This window comes from Molossus molossus, unplaced genomic scaffold, assembly GCF_014108415.1.
Source record: "Molossus molossus isolate mMolMol1 unplaced genomic scaffold, mMolMol1.p scaffold_m16_p_2, whole genome shotgun sequence".
Classification (NCBI taxonomy): Eukaryota; Metazoa; Chordata; class Mammalia; order Chiroptera; family Molossidae; genus Molossus; species Molossus molossus.
Genome location: NW_023425355.1, coordinates 63579836 through 63597645, shown reverse-complemented (window position 1 = coordinate 63597645; position 17810 = coordinate 63579836). Strand labels below are relative to the sequence as shown.

The 17810-nt window shown below is 38.9% G+C and overlaps 1 protein-coding gene across 1 annotated transcript; it reads left to right on the top strand.

Annotated features, from left to right (window-relative positions):
* Nucleotides 1-5364: 5364 nt before the first annotated feature.
* On the top strand, nucleotides 5365-6546 carry GPR119 (G protein-coupled receptor 119). The gene has a single exon (XM_036271484.1). It carries the CDS (start codon nucleotides 5450-5452, stop codon nucleotides 6455-6457), a length of 1008 nt encoding a protein of 335 aa, XP_036127377.1. The 5' UTR covers nucleotides 5365-5449; the 3' UTR covers nucleotides 6458-6546.
* Nucleotides 6547-17810: the final 11264 nt, after the last annotated feature.

Genomic DNA, 17810 nt, shown 5'->3' with positions numbered 1-17810 from the left:
TAACAGATTCCAGGGATTAGAACATGGACATCTTTGGGGGACATTATTCACCCTACCATACCCAGGCTTCTGCAATATGAGTATCAAAAATACCATTGGACCAGGAGTGAGGATAATCAGATTCCAATCCTGGAACAGGAGTGATGATAACTGGATTTCAATCCCAACTCTGTTGCTCCTTCCCAATTGAGTAATCTCAGGCAGGTCTCTTTGCCTTTCCAAGCCTCATCTTCATTTGTAAACTGGGGATAATAACATCTATCTCACAAGGTGTTACTTGAATGTATGAAAAGCTTTTTCCAAGCATAGTAACTAGCATGGAGTATGCACTCAATAAACATGCTGGAAGAGGGATGTCAGCATGGGGAGAGACAGGACCAGCAGTTAGAAGACCATAGAGTAGTGCAGATGGAAGATAAAGAAGAGCTACATAAGAGAAGGAATAGCAAGAATAAAAAGCAGGAGCAGGAAGATAAATGGGGAGGTATATGTGAATCCAGATTTATATGTTCCCTTGGGCTTATGGTAAAAATGATACTAATTTTCCACAATCACTAGGCTTTAGCTACAACAACAAAAAGGGCTTCTACTTAATCTCAGTTTAAGCACCTTAAAAAAAACTAAAGCATAAAATGTCAACTTGAAGTTCACAGGTAATAGGATGTTTAAGGCACAGAAACACATAACTGGCAAAAAAAAAAAAAAAAAAAGGAGGGGGGACGACGCATGGTCTCTATGGTTGATATGAGATAGGACCAACTTGCTGGCTGTCCCACACAAGCTGCTGGCCTGTGTGACAATTTCCAACACCTACGGCTTACAAGCTGTGTGACCTTAGGCAAATAAGTCACCTACTCTGTGTACCTTGGTTTCCTCAACTGTAAAATTGACATATTAATAGTGCCTACCTTATAGAAATGTTGTGGGGATGAAACAAGAATCCATGTTGTATATTTAGCACAGTACTCAGCATTTAAGGGCCCCATAAATGTTAGCTGGTATCATCATTGCTACAAGAAGGCTTAGATGCCCCAAAAAGCTAGGTCTGTTTCCTCAAAGTGCCTCCCACTTCAAGGAGAGTCTAAAGCCTCAAATACTGATTCTTCCACCCTATCTTGCCCGACCCTTTCTCCCAGTACACACACACAGGTAAAAAAAATATGAGCAAAGGCAAATATATAACTACATATAGTTATATACATATATAAAGGTACATATACATGTATAAATACATACATATATAAATATAGATAACTATATATACACACATAAATATATACATATATATATAACTATATATACAAATACATATACAAATATAAATATACACCACATTTTTGTGTGATCTGAAAAAGGCCTTTTCAAATCGATGATTGAGCTAAAATACGGAGGGGGAGTTTTTAGGAGGTTTTTTCTTTTGAAATTACCTTTTCACTGTGAAAATATATAACAAGTCAGAAAGTATTTAAAGTACATTGTGACTGTGACTCTTCACCACTCCCACTCCCCTCCTCAAAGTTATTCATTGTCTGTTAACAATCTCCCTTCTATGCATTTATATACACATATAGATGGGGTTTGGGGTTTTATTTTCATAAGTGAGCCCAGACATATTGATGTGGGACTTGATTTATCAATCAACAATATAGCTTGGAGATCTCTCTGTGTCAAGACATATAAACCATATCCCATTTTTTTCACACAGTTGCATAATATGTCATAGTAATAGACGTAACAGTTTAGTCATTCCAGAAAAGATATTAAGCATCACTGCGGCCTTTTCCTTGGGAAAGATGCAACTAAACCATCACAGGCAGATGGCTGGTCTAGGCACCATGAGAAATCAGGCACAATTTGCCTTAGATTTCTTCCTAGAGCTCCTCTTCCAGGGGCCTGGCTCTGAAGGTGAGCTATGTTGAGCCTGGTGTCTCTTCCATTCCCATTCCAGCCAAAAACCTCTGGTCCTCAGCCCCATGCCCGCAGGGTGGATGAAGCATCCTTTTGCATTCTTGGTGACAACCCACTATGACCAGCCTTTAATGCATTCATTATGGGATAATGAATAAATAAACCCTCTCATTCTTTTCCTTCCATCTCTTTCTCATCCCGTTTGTTTGCCTTGTTGACACTCCATTCCAGAGACTGTGAGAGCCCTCAGCTCACCCCAGTGGGGCAGGACTGTAAGCACCAGCCACCAACATCCCAGGAAGGAACAACATTGTCTGTGGCTTTGACCTCACAGCATGACACACACCTAGGATGCACAGCTGAGACCATGTGGTAGTGTTAAAAAGGGGGTATAGAAGATCAAGGTGGATATAGAAGTGGAGGTAGCTAAGAAAGAAGGGAGGGAGCTGAGAGAGGAAAAATTCCCCAGAGGCCCATCAAAAACAGATTGTGTAGGGACTGAAAGACAACTCAATAGGAATAATGATGTTTTGGCACCACTGCAGAAATTCCATCTAAGGCCCTCCAGACAGGTGAGCATTCGACCTCTGCTTGCATACTCCCAATGACAGCGAGATCACTATTTTCCAAGGCTGCCTGTATTAGTTTGAATCAGCTTGTGTGTTCCTGAGAAGACAAAACAGAAACAGGAAAGTGCTTATGGCTGAAAGAAAAGAAAGAAATGTCTAGGGCATGGGCAAAGGAAGAGCAGACTGAGAAGAGCATCTGCTGTGGGGTAGAAAGAAAAGAGACCTGGGCAGTAGAGAATACCGGTAAGGTGGGCAGAATGCCCCACCTGCCAAAAATGTGCATATACTAATAACCAGAACCTGTGAATATTTTACTTTACATGGCAAAAGGTACTTCGCAGATATGATAAAGTTAAGGTTCTTTAGCTTGGGGAAGATATAGATTATCCAGGAAGACTCAATGTAATCATAAGCGTCCTTAAAGAGGGAGGCAGGAGGGTCAGAGTCAGAGAAGGATATGTGACTAAAGAAGCAGAGGTCAAAGTGATGTGCCATGAGCCAAGGAATGGAGACAGCATCTAAAAGCTGAAAAAGGCAAGGAAGTTATCCCCCACCCCAGCCTCTCAAAGGAATGCAGCCCTGCCAACACCTTGATTTGAGCCCCTTAAGACATGTTTTGAACTTCTGACCTCGAGAACTTGAATAAATTTGTGTTGTTTAAGCTACTAAGTTTGTGGTAATTTGTTATAGCAGGAAAGAAAAGTAATACAATCAGACACCTGAGAGTGAGAAAGAGAAAGGGAAAACTTCAATGTCCATATAGATCACCTAGAAATCTTGTTTAAGTGGAAGCTCTGCTTCAGTAGGTCTTGGGTAGGGCCTGAAATTCTGTATTTCTACCAAGCTCTCATGTCATACCAGTACCTAACCTGATAAACACTTTGATTAACAAGGGACTAGAAGACACGCAATAACAATACTTGCATAACATTTTACAGTTTATGAAGCCTTTTTACATCCATGATACCTCATTTTATCATCCTCACAACCCTATGATATAGCTGTTATTGTCCCCATGATACATATGAGGAAGCCAAAGCTAAGTCAGAGAGGTGAAGTCATTTGTCCAAGCAAAATCAGAGGTAGTATGGGGCCAGCGCCCAGGTGTCCTGACTCCAGAGTCTGTGCTTTTGCCATCGGACAGTGGTTCTCACCTCTGCCCAAATATGTGAATCACTGAGGAACTTATAAAACTCCAGATGCACAGGTCACATCCCAGGCTAATGACAGTAGAATCTCTTGGTATGTGACCCAAATGGCATTAGTTTTGGAATCACCAAGTGATTCCACTACATAGCTAAGGTGAAGAATCATTTCACTAGAGCAGTAGTTCTCAAAGTGTGGTCCCCGAACAAGCAGCATCAGGATCATCTGGGAACTTGTTAGAAATTCAGATTTTCAGGCCCACTGCAGACCTAATGAATCGCAAACTCTGGGGATGAAGCCCAAGCCCTATAGAGGATTCTGATGCTCTCTCAAGTTTGAGCATGGTCTTGAAAAGGGTCATCTTGACTCCATGAATGGAGTCTAGGGCTGAGGAAAGAAAAGCACACCTTAGATCCAGATATAAAGTTAGGCCAGGTGCCAAGCAACTGAAATGAGCCTTCTAATGGATGTAACAAAGAATAAGTACAGTTCTCAGGCCGCCAACTAGAATAGCAAGTCCCCACACCACAGCCTTTCTGATCCTTTGTAGGAGAGATATCTGCCAAAGGCCCACTCAGTCTGTCAAAACATCCAAATATATTTGTTTCCAATTCTGAACCTTGCTCTACTCCCTCACTTATAATAACCTTTCCCATTTGTGCTCTCACCTGAGCTGTGCAAATAAGCTTCTAACCACTCTTCTCCCCACCCCTCTCTTCTTGGTATCCAAGAATAGAGTAGCAGGCAAAAGGTTAGTGCTAATGTACCTAAGCAAATGGGTATACAAACTAAAATAGGAGTGACCTACACAGCTGACCTTCCTGAGCCCATCTCACCTGCCTCAACAACACTGCCACCCTTTGACCTAACTCTATCCCTAGGAAATGGAAAATTCCACAAACATTAGACACTTTCTAGAATGCAGTTCACCTCCTCTTCTCCTGTCACAGAGATACGTCAGGTCTACATGATCAAGAAAGACAAATATCAGGAAAGGCAAGTTTACAGGATAAAGAAAGGCTATTAACAATTCTCAGCTTTAATGTCCCCTGCCTTCTAAATCCTAAATTAACTGAGTTCCGAGGGATGAGAAAGAAGGGAACAGCACACCCTACTTGAGAAAATTAGAATCTGAGGTGCTAGGAAGCAACAGATAAGAAACAGCTAAAATGTGCGCTAAATCCCCTGGAAGTGTGCTGGGCCCTGAAATAGCTTGCCTGCCCTCACTTCCCACTTCAGCTGATAAATATTATCTTCCTTGATTAAAAGCAGTCATAATAGTAACTGAGAATAAGTTATTAAGCAAATAACTTGATTAAGCTGAGAGTAGTTGTTAAGCTTGAGGCTGAAAAAGAAAAGGAGAAATTTAACATCAAGCTATGGAGAAAGAAAAAGTGTGGTTAGAGTCAATTATATCTTCTGACATACAGGAGATCTGCTGAATGTTCCAGTTCCTCCAAAGTCCATGAAGCATCAATGAAAGGAGATAGCCTGACGAGACAGTGTGCCCCAGGTACTTTCGAGTTGTCTAGTAACTTGGTTGTTGAAGGGGGAGGGACTAGCTCGGGGCCCAGGGGACGTCTGTATAGGGATTGCTGCCTTCAGAGAGCTGGAATGGCAAGAGGCTGAGGATTGAAAAGGGGAGGGTGAGTGATTCTTAGCAACCAGCAGGATCCCAAAGATGTCAAACTGCCAGCCTGGACTGCCAGTGATGGTCAGAACTGTGCTGCAGCTCTGAATCCACAGCTCCTTCTCCTCCAGCCCATGAGAATTTGAGCTGGAGAGCCAGCATGCCCTGGTAAGTGGAAATCCTGCCACTTCCAGACATGGAGTCATCTTTCCCATTTGGAGTGATCCTTGCTGTCTTGGCCTCCCTCATTATTGCTACTAATGCACTAGTGGCCGTGGCTGAGCTGTTGTTGATACACAAGAATGATGGTGTCAGTCTCTGCTTCACCTTGAATCTGGCTGTGGCTGACACCTTGCTTGGCGTGGCCATTTCTGGCCTAGTCACAGACCAGCTCTCCAGCCCAGCTCAACCCACACAGAAGACCCTGTGCAGTCTTCGAATGGCATTTGTCACTTCCTCCGCAGCTGCCTCTGTCCTCACAGTCATGCTGATTGCCTTTGACAGGTACCTTGCTATCAAGCAGCCCCTTCGCTACTTTCAGATCATGAACGGGCTCGTGGCTGGAGCCTGCATTGCTGGGCTGTGGTTGGTGTCTTACCTCATTGGCTTCCTCCCACTTGGAGTCCCCATATTCCAGCAGACTACTTCCCAGGAACCCTGCAGCTTCTTCACTGTGTTTCACCCGCGCTTTGTGCTGACACTCTCCTGCATTGGCTTCTTCCCAGCCCTACTCCTTTTGGTCTTCTTCTACTGTGACATACTCAAGATTGCCTCTATGCACAGCCAGCAGATCCAAAAGATGGAACATGCAGGAGCCACGGCTGGAGCTTACCGACCCCCATGTACTCCCAGTGACGTCAAGGCTGTCCTCACTGTGGCTATTCTCATTGGGAGCTTCACTCTGTCTTGGACCCCATTCCTTATCACTGGCATTGTACAGGTGGCCTGCCAGGAGTGCCACCTCTATGTAGTACTGGAACGGTACCTGTGGCTGCTCGGTGTGGGCAACTCCTTGCTCAACCCACTCATCTACGCCTATTGGCAAAAGGAGGTGCGGCAGCAGCTCTACCAGATGGCCCTGGGAGTGAAGAAGGGGCTTGCCTCATTCCTCCTCCTCCTCTCAGCCAGGGATGGTGGCACAGAGGTGTCAAGGAAAACTGCCTGTCATATTGCTACTATCTCCCACCCACAGCTGGATGGCTAAGACGGTAAGGGAAAAGAAGTTTCAACGTGCCTTTTCCCTCCTCTCTCTGGGTCCCAACCAGGAGATCAGATGCAGCTAGGGGAATCAGAGCACTTATTTCAGGCAATTGACCACCACTCCATATCCCTTACCCCAGACTGAGAGGTAACTGAGGCATGGTGCTGACTTTCCTCTATAAACAGGAGTTTCCCCATTTCCAAATCTCCATTCCTCTCTGTCCTTCTCTTACAATGAGTCCGTTTCTCCTGTACAGGTACACTTACTTAAAGCAAGAAATGTACTACTGTAAAGATGCTTAAAAGTCAAAGCCTATTTTTAATACAGTAGAGCAGCACTGTCCAACAGAAATAGAATGCAAGCCACATGCATAGTTTTAAATGTTCTATTAGTCACATTCAAAAGGTAAAAAAAAAAAAAGTGAAATCAATGTTAATGTTTCATTTAACCCAATATATCCAAAACATTATTTCAATGTAATCAACATGAAAAACTATTACATTATTTTTTCATGTTAAATCTTTGAAGCTTGTTCTGTATTTTTACAGAACATCTCAGTTCAAACTAGCCATATTTCAAATGCTCAATAGCCACATGAGGCTAGTGGCTACCATATTGGACAGCATAGCACTAGAGAAATGAGGTCCTGTTCGTTTTAACTATTTACTATAGTGATTGCTTTGGTAAAGTGAGTACTATCCCCCTGATATAAATCATTTTAAGTAGTAAGTTTGCATAAAATGTAGGAACCTGTATTAGATTCTAAAGTATGTATTTTCCCACACTTCATGGTGTTCAAGACAGTGTTTCTTTTGGAAATAGCCTTATCTTGTGATTATTTCTATTAACCCTCCCAAAAAATCCACCACCTTTCAAAATCTGTGGTTCCCTGTCCCCTCAGTTGGCCTCTTAGTTCATTTGTAGCTACTTGCTGATAACAATGCTGAACCACAAAATCTGAGACACCGAAAGGGAAGGAAGAGGGAAAAGGAAACGATACCAAGAAAGGCACTACCAATCTCTCTACACTGGGCCCACTTTGCTCCTCAGACCTAGACTTATTTCCTTTTACTCCCAAACTTTCATTATCCTAAGAAATCCAGTCACATAAGAAGATGTCTACAAAATGGCTCATGAATCCAGCTGAGGAGCAGGTGTCTCTTTCTGCTTTCTGTGGGTACAGAAAATGACTGTTGGTATCTGGGAATTATGCTCAGGCTCCCTCTGGGCAACCCTAGGAGCAGAAATTCAAGAACAGAGTGGGGAAGAAGCCCAGGAACTACACTCAGGTTTCCTGAGTTTCCCTACAACCCTTTCCTCAACCTCATGTTCTCAATAGAGGATTCCTAGAAAGTTTGTCGCTTAAGGCCCTAAACTAGATTATCTCCATAGAAAGCTGAATAGACAAAAGAGAGCAAGAAGAAACCTCAACAGTATGGATTAATTTGCCTGGGATTTTGTGCCAAAACAACCTTGGAAGGTTAACCTCTCCGTATCACTAAAATGGTGGCCTAAGAACATGGATACTTTGTATTTAGATTTTAATTCCCCTTCAATCTTAGATGAACCTTCAGCTTGCTTTCTCAAAGTTGTTGAAAAGTTAATAATCATCCCTTTCCATTTCCATACTCTCGAAAATTCCCTTCTCCCTATCTTCAACCTCTACCTTCAGCACAAATGGCCTGTTTCTCACAGATTTATTCTAATACATAAACCTTCCCTTGGTAGAGTTTTGCAGTTGCTTTGCTTACTACTGTGACCCAGAGAAGGACTGTGCTTGCCTTCACCATAGTAGGTTTTATGTTACTGGGAACTAGGAAAAACACAAACAGTAACTGGGTTTTTGGACAAAATTGAAAGTCAGCTCAAATGAATGCCCTCCTTATTAGTGGTTCAAAGTTTAATTTATTGGCCTTGCTGCATAAAACTGATCTTGCCAAGGTAACACAAGCAAAGTATAATGGAAATTAGTTACAGGAGAAGGCAGAAGGCTAGATGATTGTTGTGTTATTAGGTTCAGTCTTAGAAACCCTGCTATCCCTGTGAGTCAGTATGTGCAGTGGAAAAACCACAGGCTTTGAAGTTCCACAGACCAGCGTTCAAATTATAATTCAATCGTTTAAATTCTCAAAGCTGCAGTTTCCTCATTTGTAACATTGAGGTAATAATGCCTACCTTATACGGTTATAGTGAGTACTAACTCTGATAATGTATGTGAAAAATGCCTGGTAAACTACAGCACATTGTTAGTGCTTAGAAAATGTTCTTTCCCTCTTCCTTAAAAATCCTGAAGAATAAAACATTCAGCTGGCCAGTTTAAGGGAGCCCATCATATCTGTAGATATTATGACCTCCAAGACAAGGACAACTAAGCCCAGAACTGTGAATTCCTCGACCCCTGAATAAAGTTTTCAAAAATAAGTGATGAGAGGTGACTCAGGATGAAAAACAAATAGTAAATCTAATATCTTAGCAGGATCAAGACAGTGCAGATAGAAGCACAGGACTATTATCATCCACTTGGGCTCAAGAGTAACTGCAGTTAAAAACACTGCATTTAAAAAGCCACCAAGAGCAAGATACAGAATGCTATGTGAAAGTCTAATGGCTTTCTTTGACACAGGCTCCTTCACAGATAAGGGAATGCACTGGAGAAGATACATTTAGATTTCATTCATGTATTCAATGTTGTCTCTGGATGGACTTGCAAAAATGCTAGATTCTGTTCAGCAAATTGACCAAAAAAGCCAAAAGATATTAAGACCTTTTCAGATAGAATGTAGGTCAATCGGTCCCATGTATAATTTCTAAGAACAGCTGATTATGAATTTGTTATAAAAACTGTGACATGACTAAGTTTTATACTGACTTCTCGAGTAGCTAATGTTATACATAGCACACCTCAGTGTCAGAGGACTACTCTCAAGAACATAAGAACACACAGCACTCTGTACAGGGGCATTTTGAGTGGTCTCACAAGTGTTAGAGACAGGTTTCCCCAATCCACCAACACTCACCTGCTTGTCCACATGATCAGTAAGCCCATCTCTGAGAGTTAGCCAGCCAGAGTTGGCCTTGGAATATATTTTATTTATATGGAGAAGGGTACATGGTTCAAATGGGAAATAAATTCGCGACTTTGATTTCATTCTCACCCAGTAACTGGCCAAACTGAATAGAGACCAGTAAAATCAGCAGGCATGAGGGATACTTCAAGGACACAAATAGAACAAGAGGAAAAATGGTGTTGATAGCTGGGCAACAAGAACCATAATGAATCTAAAGCCAGACCACAACTTCTTGGCTGCTGTCAGCCACTCACTTATTTTGTGACTCCTTCAGAACCTTCCATGTTATCTGTGAAACTGCTGACTGATCTGGAATCTTCTCCTTTTAATTAAAACAATCTTCATTTGTTATTTCTGCAGTCATATAAACTCAATGGTGGTACCTACAGGTGTCAACTGTCATTCATTCACTTATCTGTCTATCCATCTGTTTACCTACCCCACAAACATTCATTCAGAGCTAGGTATTAAAATTGTCCTAGCTTTGCTGGGATGTTTTATTTATTTATATATATATATAATTTTCAAGATTCTTTTATAATTATAAAAGCAATTTTTGTTCATTTTAGAAAATTTTGAAAATACATAAAGCTACCCATAATTGTATCATCCAGAGATGATCACTATTATTCTCTTTCATCTGTTTTCTTCACTTAACATTATATTGTGCATTTTTCTGTCATTAAGTTTTCTTCAAAAATATGACTTGTAGCCCTGACTGGTTTGGCTCAATGTAAGAGTTGTGGGTTTGATTCCTGGTCAAGGGCACGTACCTGGGTTGCAGGTTATCCCTGGCCCTGGTCGGGGTCATGCGGGAGGCAACTGATAGATGAGTCTCTCTTGCATCAATGTTTCTCTCCCTCTCCCCCCTACATTCTCTCTAAAAATCAATGGAAAAAATATCCTTGGGTGAGGACTAACAAAACCAAAAAACAACAAAACATGACTTGTAAAGACTGCATGTTTTTTCAACATGAGTATATAACATTTTAACCATTTCCTTATAGTTATACATTTGTGTTATTTCCAATTTCTCACTGTAATAATACCACTATAAATACCCTTGTGTATAAATATTTGACATGTCTGTTTGATGCCTTAGGATAAATTCTCCAAAGCAGCATTACTAGCTCGAGGAGCATTAAACATTTATAAGAATCCTGATTCATATTTTTGCTGGCATTTCTTGAAGCATAATGTTTGCCTAGGATATTTGGTAACAAAAGTCAAAAGTGAGTCATAAATGAACAGACCACAGTGATATGAACATCTCAAAGAAATAAAAGTACATGGCTTCCTGAAAGTATAAACCATACCGAGGGGGATTAACGAGTTGTTATTCACAAAAGGAAACCTAGTGATATGTCCTACTGCTAGAGTTAATTTGCAAATTTAGAAACCTGGACTAATGGGACACAGCACTTTAAGAACAGCCCTCACAGTACAACTAGATCATCAATACAGCATTGTATGATATCCAAGTATTGATTTCAATGTGTTTTCACTCTTAATTTTTTCTGAGGTAGCTGCTTTGTGTAATACCATAAAATGCTAAGGCATAAGAATATGAAAACATGATCACATGGAGCCAGGAGATAGGTCTTGATGCAGTTAAACCTTGAATCTGTAGTCTTGCAGCCTTGCTGAAAAGAAAAGGTTTGCTCCACCTAATGGATCAACTGTGGCAGGGTAAAGTTCATGAGAGCTTAACATGATACTACCCAACCATATGTTCACTGGATTTACAAGCTGTTGGGACCATAATCAGCTACTGAGCTCAAAGAGCCCTCTCATGAGGAGTCCTAGAAACGACCATTGCAGCTGCTAAGGGTCTCAGAGTCTGTTCAAATGCACAACGCAGGTCCTGTTTTTTTGTTTTGTTTTGTTTTGTTTTGTTTTTCGAAACACCGTCTATGCAATGGGGCAGGCAAGATTAATTTTCTCCAGAGCACTGGAGGGACTAAAATCATGTAAGACCAAGAGCTTGAGGGGGAGGTCTCTTTTATTTCTTTAGGTTTGTTTTTATTTGCTGTATGTCACCCAACACTCCTGTAATTGAATCATATTTCTCACTTACTATAACAAATCCACAGCAGTTCCAGTTCTGTCTTAATTGTGTTGACATTGGGCACTATAAAGCTGATAAACACATTGAGATAACAGTCATTGGCCCAGTAAAATGCCACACTGTCTTACAAATCTCTTCATTGTGCTTTTATCACTCACAATGTTTTTGCAGATTTGCCTACTGGGCCATTTAACAAATACTAAAGCACTTACTACATAAAAGCAAACTGGTGTCATGTCATCTCAGAGGTGGTTTAAAAAGTTAGAAAACTAAACCAAGAAATTATATAGCTAGCTGAATGGCTAGAGATTATTTCAAATGTGAAAGACAGACTCATAATCCAAAATTCCAACTACTACTTTAAGATTACCAGGTCCCTTAGTAGGTTAAATTGTTTTTCTTATTTACTAAATAAATGGGACAGACAAGGATGCACAATGTTTATAATGTTAGGCACAGCGCAAAATAAAACTGAATTTTGATGCTGTGACACTGTATAAAGAGAAGAAACATCCTTTAGTGAAACCTCAGGAATTAAGATTAATGCAGAGTGACTATTCTGAGAAGATATGAAGATATTTTTTTTTTAAAAAGCAATATTATTACTCTAATTTACATATATCCTGGCTGGGCTAGGCTAACAAAAATAGTACCCCTTATATGATATGCTTTAGTGAATAGAAAAAAATCATTTATAATCAGGTTCATAGTAGTTTAACCATTCCTTCCATAAATTTGTTTATAAGCCTAATAATACACTTCTTTGCACTGGATGAGAGAGGGTGAAAAGGCTAGCCCCATGTCCACATTATTCAATTTCATACTAGTGGCATCTGTATCAATAACTCCAAGATCTTCAATAAATAGTAAAATATACAACAAGAACAAGTTCATCTGTGTGTGGTGGTGTGATGAAGGAGGTGGTGGAGAAGAAAGGCCAAAAAAGGAAAGAGAGGGAAAGAAGAAAGGGGAGAATACGAGAAAATTATATATTTGCAGTTGCATGTCTCCAGGAAAATAATTTCAGTCCAGTATTACAGTTAAGTGTCAAAGAGTGACCAACTACAACAACTATTGACCTTCTTTCTCCCAGGGTGCTATAAATATAGGAGAACTAATGAAATAAATGTTCTTTACTGCTCACCTGCCATAAACTTTAAGTAACGCTGGACAAAACTGAGTCAGTACACCTCTAGCACAGTGATTACAAGCATGGGCTCATGAGCTAGACTGCCTAAGTTAGAATTCTAGTTCTGCCATTTCCTAGGAACAAAAGTATTCCTTTTTGTACCTGTTTCTTATCTGAAAAATAAGAACAGTACCTAACTTATGGGGTGGTTGTGAAAATGTAAAACAGAGTTTTATAAACACAATACACACAATAAAGCCATATAAGTGTTAGCTATTATTATTATTATTATTATTATTATTATGAGTTGTCTCATGCTGTAGCCTCTCAAATTTTAAAAAAAGTAAAAACATTGAAAGTTTTTTATCATATACCCTACAGGCTTTGATCAGGATTTTATCCCTTCAAACATGGGTTTTCCCGATCAGAAATGTCAGTTATGTGATCTTCAGGTTGCTGGTAACAATGAAGGATTTGCTTATTCTAAAGGAAAATATCCATGTAATCATCTGGAGTTAATATAAATCAAACTGTATTTTGTTACCAAGCAGCTTCATTGAAATCTCTCACTAAACAACCCAATCAAACTAAACCACATGCTGGGCTTTGTTTTTGTTTTTGTTTTAAAAAAAAACAAAAACAAACAAAAAAAACTGATACAATTTACATACCATAAAGATCACCTATTTAAAGCATACAATTTTTCTTAGTATATTTACAGTTATACAACCACCACCATAATCTAATTTTAGAACATTTTCATCCCAAAATGAAATTTTATACCTACGAGCAGTCCCTCCCCAACCTCCCCACCAGCAATAGTTAACCACTAATTTATTTTCTATCTTTATGGATTTTCCTATTTTGAATATTTAATTTAACTGGGATCATATAATATGTGGCCTTTTGTGTCTGACTTCTTGTATTTATAATGTTTTCAAGATTAATCCATATTGTAGCATATATCAGCACTTCATACCTCTTTATGGCTGAATAATACTCCATGGCATGGATATACCTTTATCTATTTATCCATTTCATCAGTTGATGGACATCTGGGTTGTTTCTGCCTTTTCATTATTGTGAATGCTGCTGCAAGGGTGATATGGCAATTCTATGTTTTGCTTTTGAGGAACTGCCCAACTATCTTCTAAAGGAGCTACGCCATTTTACAACCTCTCCAGCAGTGTACGAGAGTTCCAATTTGTCTTCACCAACTCTTGCTACTGTCCTTTTTATATACTGGGCTTTTTACTGGAGGAAATAATTATGTATCTTCCAAATCAGTCGAGCTTGCCCATCTTTGCATTACCCTTTCATTCTGGGTAATTTTTAAATTAATAGACTTTATATTTTAGAAAAGTTTTTGGTTTACAGATAAATTGAACAGACAGTAAAGAGCACTGTCTTGCTTTGTTTTTGAGACAAACAAGATTTCAATCAAGGTCCTTAGTCCCTTTAAAAATGGTTTTCTTGTATTCATTAACTGAAAGAGTTCCCTTCTCAGTCTACCTTCAAAAGACATTGGTGGATCTATTTCATATCTGATGTGCCCTTAAAAAGTTATTTTTCAATCAAAAATTGCAATTCATACAACAGAGTGCTGCTACTTAAGGGAACTCCATGGTGAATAATCTTTGTGAAACTGAATTCTTCATACATGTAAATAACCCCCTTCAAATGTTATGGGGCAACAGATAGATCCTTATTTACTTCCTGAGGCACCCTCACTGTAGCCTATTTTGTTACAGAAATGGGTTAACCCTTAGTGTTCAATCAAAATATTCTATCCATCAATCAAGTTATAGGAGGGAGGGGGTGAGGAGAATACTGCATTAATCCAAGACTAAGAATAGGATAGGATACTATACCAAATAGCAAGTCAAATTCTTTCATTTGAACTATCTGCCCATGGTTTTGGCTACTATAAAGACAGCAGTCCTTAAAGCTTTAGTAATTTGGCTAACTAGCTCATTAACTTCAAACTATGTTTTTCCAAATTTTATATTGAAAATAATTGACCCTCCCTGCCCCCTTTACTCTTTTTCATTCACCAGAATAGTAGTCTTACTAAGACAACTTTAGGCTGAGTATTTAGTCATCGCCAGTGTCCTCTGTGTTTTTCTCCTCCAACTGTTTTATGTTGGACTGCCCCAGGCTCAGTACTTGGACTTCTCTTGTCTCTCACTCCCTTGGTGATCTCATCCAGTATTACAACTTTAAATATCATCTATATGCTGATGATTTCTAAATGTACATCCCCAGCCCTTTCCCCTGAACTCCACTGCCTACTACACATCTCTATTAAAGGCTAAAAGGCACTTCAAACTTAACATGTACAAAACAAAATTATTGCTTGCCCCCCAAAAACAACCCTATACTTCCATAGTCCTCTCCATCTCTATGGCAATACTGCCCTTCTAGTGGCTCAGGCCTTAGAGAACCTTAGCTCTTTTTCTCTAACTCACAACCTATCTCTTAGAAAGTCATGATTTGCTCTTCTCCAAATTATAGGTATTTCAACCACTTCTCATAGCCTCTACTGCTACTACCCTCATCTAAGCCACCATCATTTCTTGCTTGTACCATCACATCGGACTCCAGGTGCATGCTTCACCTGAGGGCCTTTATTTGTTTTAAACCTAGATTGGCTTTTTATCTTACTTCCTATAAACTTCAATCAAATTTGTCTTGCTCAGTGTATGACTTTGCCCCGATATTCCCCATGCTCCTTCCCTGCTTTATTTTTCTACAAAATATCCATCACCCTGAATATATTATATATTTACTCATTAATCTTTTATTATGTCTCCCTTCTATAGACAGTAAGCTCCATGAGGCAGATATAGTTGAGAAAATAGTTTTAAAAACTAGGTACATCTCTCCCAAGCCCCTCTATTTTCCCTCAATAACCTATTCTTTATGTACCATCCCATCATTATCAGTAATTCAAAATTTAATTTCATTCCATTTAAATCTCACAACATTTGCTCAACATTTGCTATATTTTAGACATTTTATCAGATCTTTGGATATATTTTATCAGACTAATTAATTTATTCATTTAGCTAATATTTATTGAGTAATATAATTGTACTAGACTCTGAGAACACAACAGTAAACAACACTGACAGAATCTCTATTTTTATGGAGCTTACAAACCGATCGGAGATAAAGATACAAATCAAATAATTACACAAATATATAGTTATAAATACATAGTATAAAAATTATTTTATACTATACTATACATAGTATAAAAGTTATTTAGATTGGTGAAGAGGAAATCAATGGAAAATTTCTCTGAAGAAATAGCATTCAACCTGAGGTGAATGAAAGCCATTTTCCAATATATATAAACACTTTAAGAAACTATCTTTTAGCCCATGCCACTACAAAACTATGGCTTCCTTTTTTGCTCACCTATTTGGAAGTCTGGTATCTGACTGGTATATTAATGTGTATTTTATTTTATTTTGAAATTACAGTTTATAGTCATTATTATTAGACTGGCGTAGTAGTCTTCAAATAAATATAAACAGTGAGATACCACTGTACACCTGTAAGAATGGCCAAAATCCAAAACACACCAAAAACTGGCAAGGATGTAGAGAAACAGAAACTTTCATTCATTGTTGGTGGGAATGCAAAATGGTACAGCCACTTTGGAAGACATTTTGGAATTTTCTTATAAAACTAAACATACTCTTACCATACCATCCAGCAATTGCACTCCTTGGTATTGACCCAAATGAGCTGAAAGCTTGTGTTCACAAAAAAACCTGCACATGAATGTTTATAGTAGCTTTATTCATAATTGCCAAAACTTGGAAGCAACCAAGGTGTCCTTCAGTAGGTAAATATAGTGTGATGCATCCAAAATTTTTTAAAAAATAGAAAATGAGCTATAAAGCCATGAAAATCCATGGAGGGACCTTAAGTGCATATTACTAAATGAAAGAAGCCAATCTGAAAAGATTTCACACTGTGTGCTTCCAACTATATGACACTCTGGAAAAGGCAAAATCATAGAGACAGTAAAAGGATCAATGGCTTCCAGTGATTAAAAGAGAGGGAAGAATGAATAGGTGTAGCACAGAGGGTTTTCAGAACAGTGAAACTATTCTGTATGATACTAAAATGGTAGATACATGTCATTATACATTTGTCAAAACCTATAGAATGTATAAAGCCAAGAGGGAACCCTAAGGTAAATGATGGATTTGGGGTAAAAATGATATGCCAATATAGATTCATTGATTGTAACAAATGAATCACTCTGGTGAAGAATTTCGATGGGAGGAGGGAGCTGTGCACATGTGGGAAAATCTCTGTACCTTCTGCACAATTTTGTTGTGAAACTAAAATATCTATAAAAAAGAAAATTTATTAAAATAAATTTATTAAAATTTATTTTAAAAGGTAGTACTTTAGACTGACAATTAAGAAGGCACTGTGGGGTGGTAGAATGAGACAAAGAAATCCAATAACTATGTGCTAGTTTCAAATTTGCCACAATTTGGCTCTGTGACTTTGGACAAATGTTCTTAGTTTATTTAGATAGTATTTTGTCTACCTATACATAAAAGGGAGTAGATTTCAATGTGTCTTAACCTTTTTAGGGTTGTTCCCCTCCAGAGTACCCTCTACACTAGGGTTATCTTTGTAAAAAAACAAAAGCTGGTTATATTATTTCCCTATTTTAAACTTCCTTTGTCTGACCTATCCCTCCAGGATAAAAGTCAAACTCTTTCTTTAGGCATATAGAGACCTTCATAATTTGACCCTTTGGCCACACTATTCTTATTTCCTTTCATTCTAGCTCATATTTCTTTACCAGTGTTTCTCAAAGTATAATCTAAGGACCAGGATGAGTACCTACAACAAAAGCAAAATGCTTTCACCCCAAGTAAGACTAGGTTCTCAGATGATGGGATGCAAGAACTTACAATTTCACAAGATCACCAGGTGATTCTGCCTCACGGTGGTATTTGAAAACCACATGCTCTACATCTTAGCCATACTGATCTTTTCTCCATTCCCCTGTCCAGAATGTCCTTTCCTGCCTTATTCACATGGTAACATCTGCTT

Excerpts from the sequence above, each read along its gene's own strand:
- GPR119 (XM_036271484.1), top strand. The coding sequence starts at position 5,450 with ATGGAGTCATCTTTCCCATTTGGAGTGATCCTTGCTGTCTTGGCCTCC.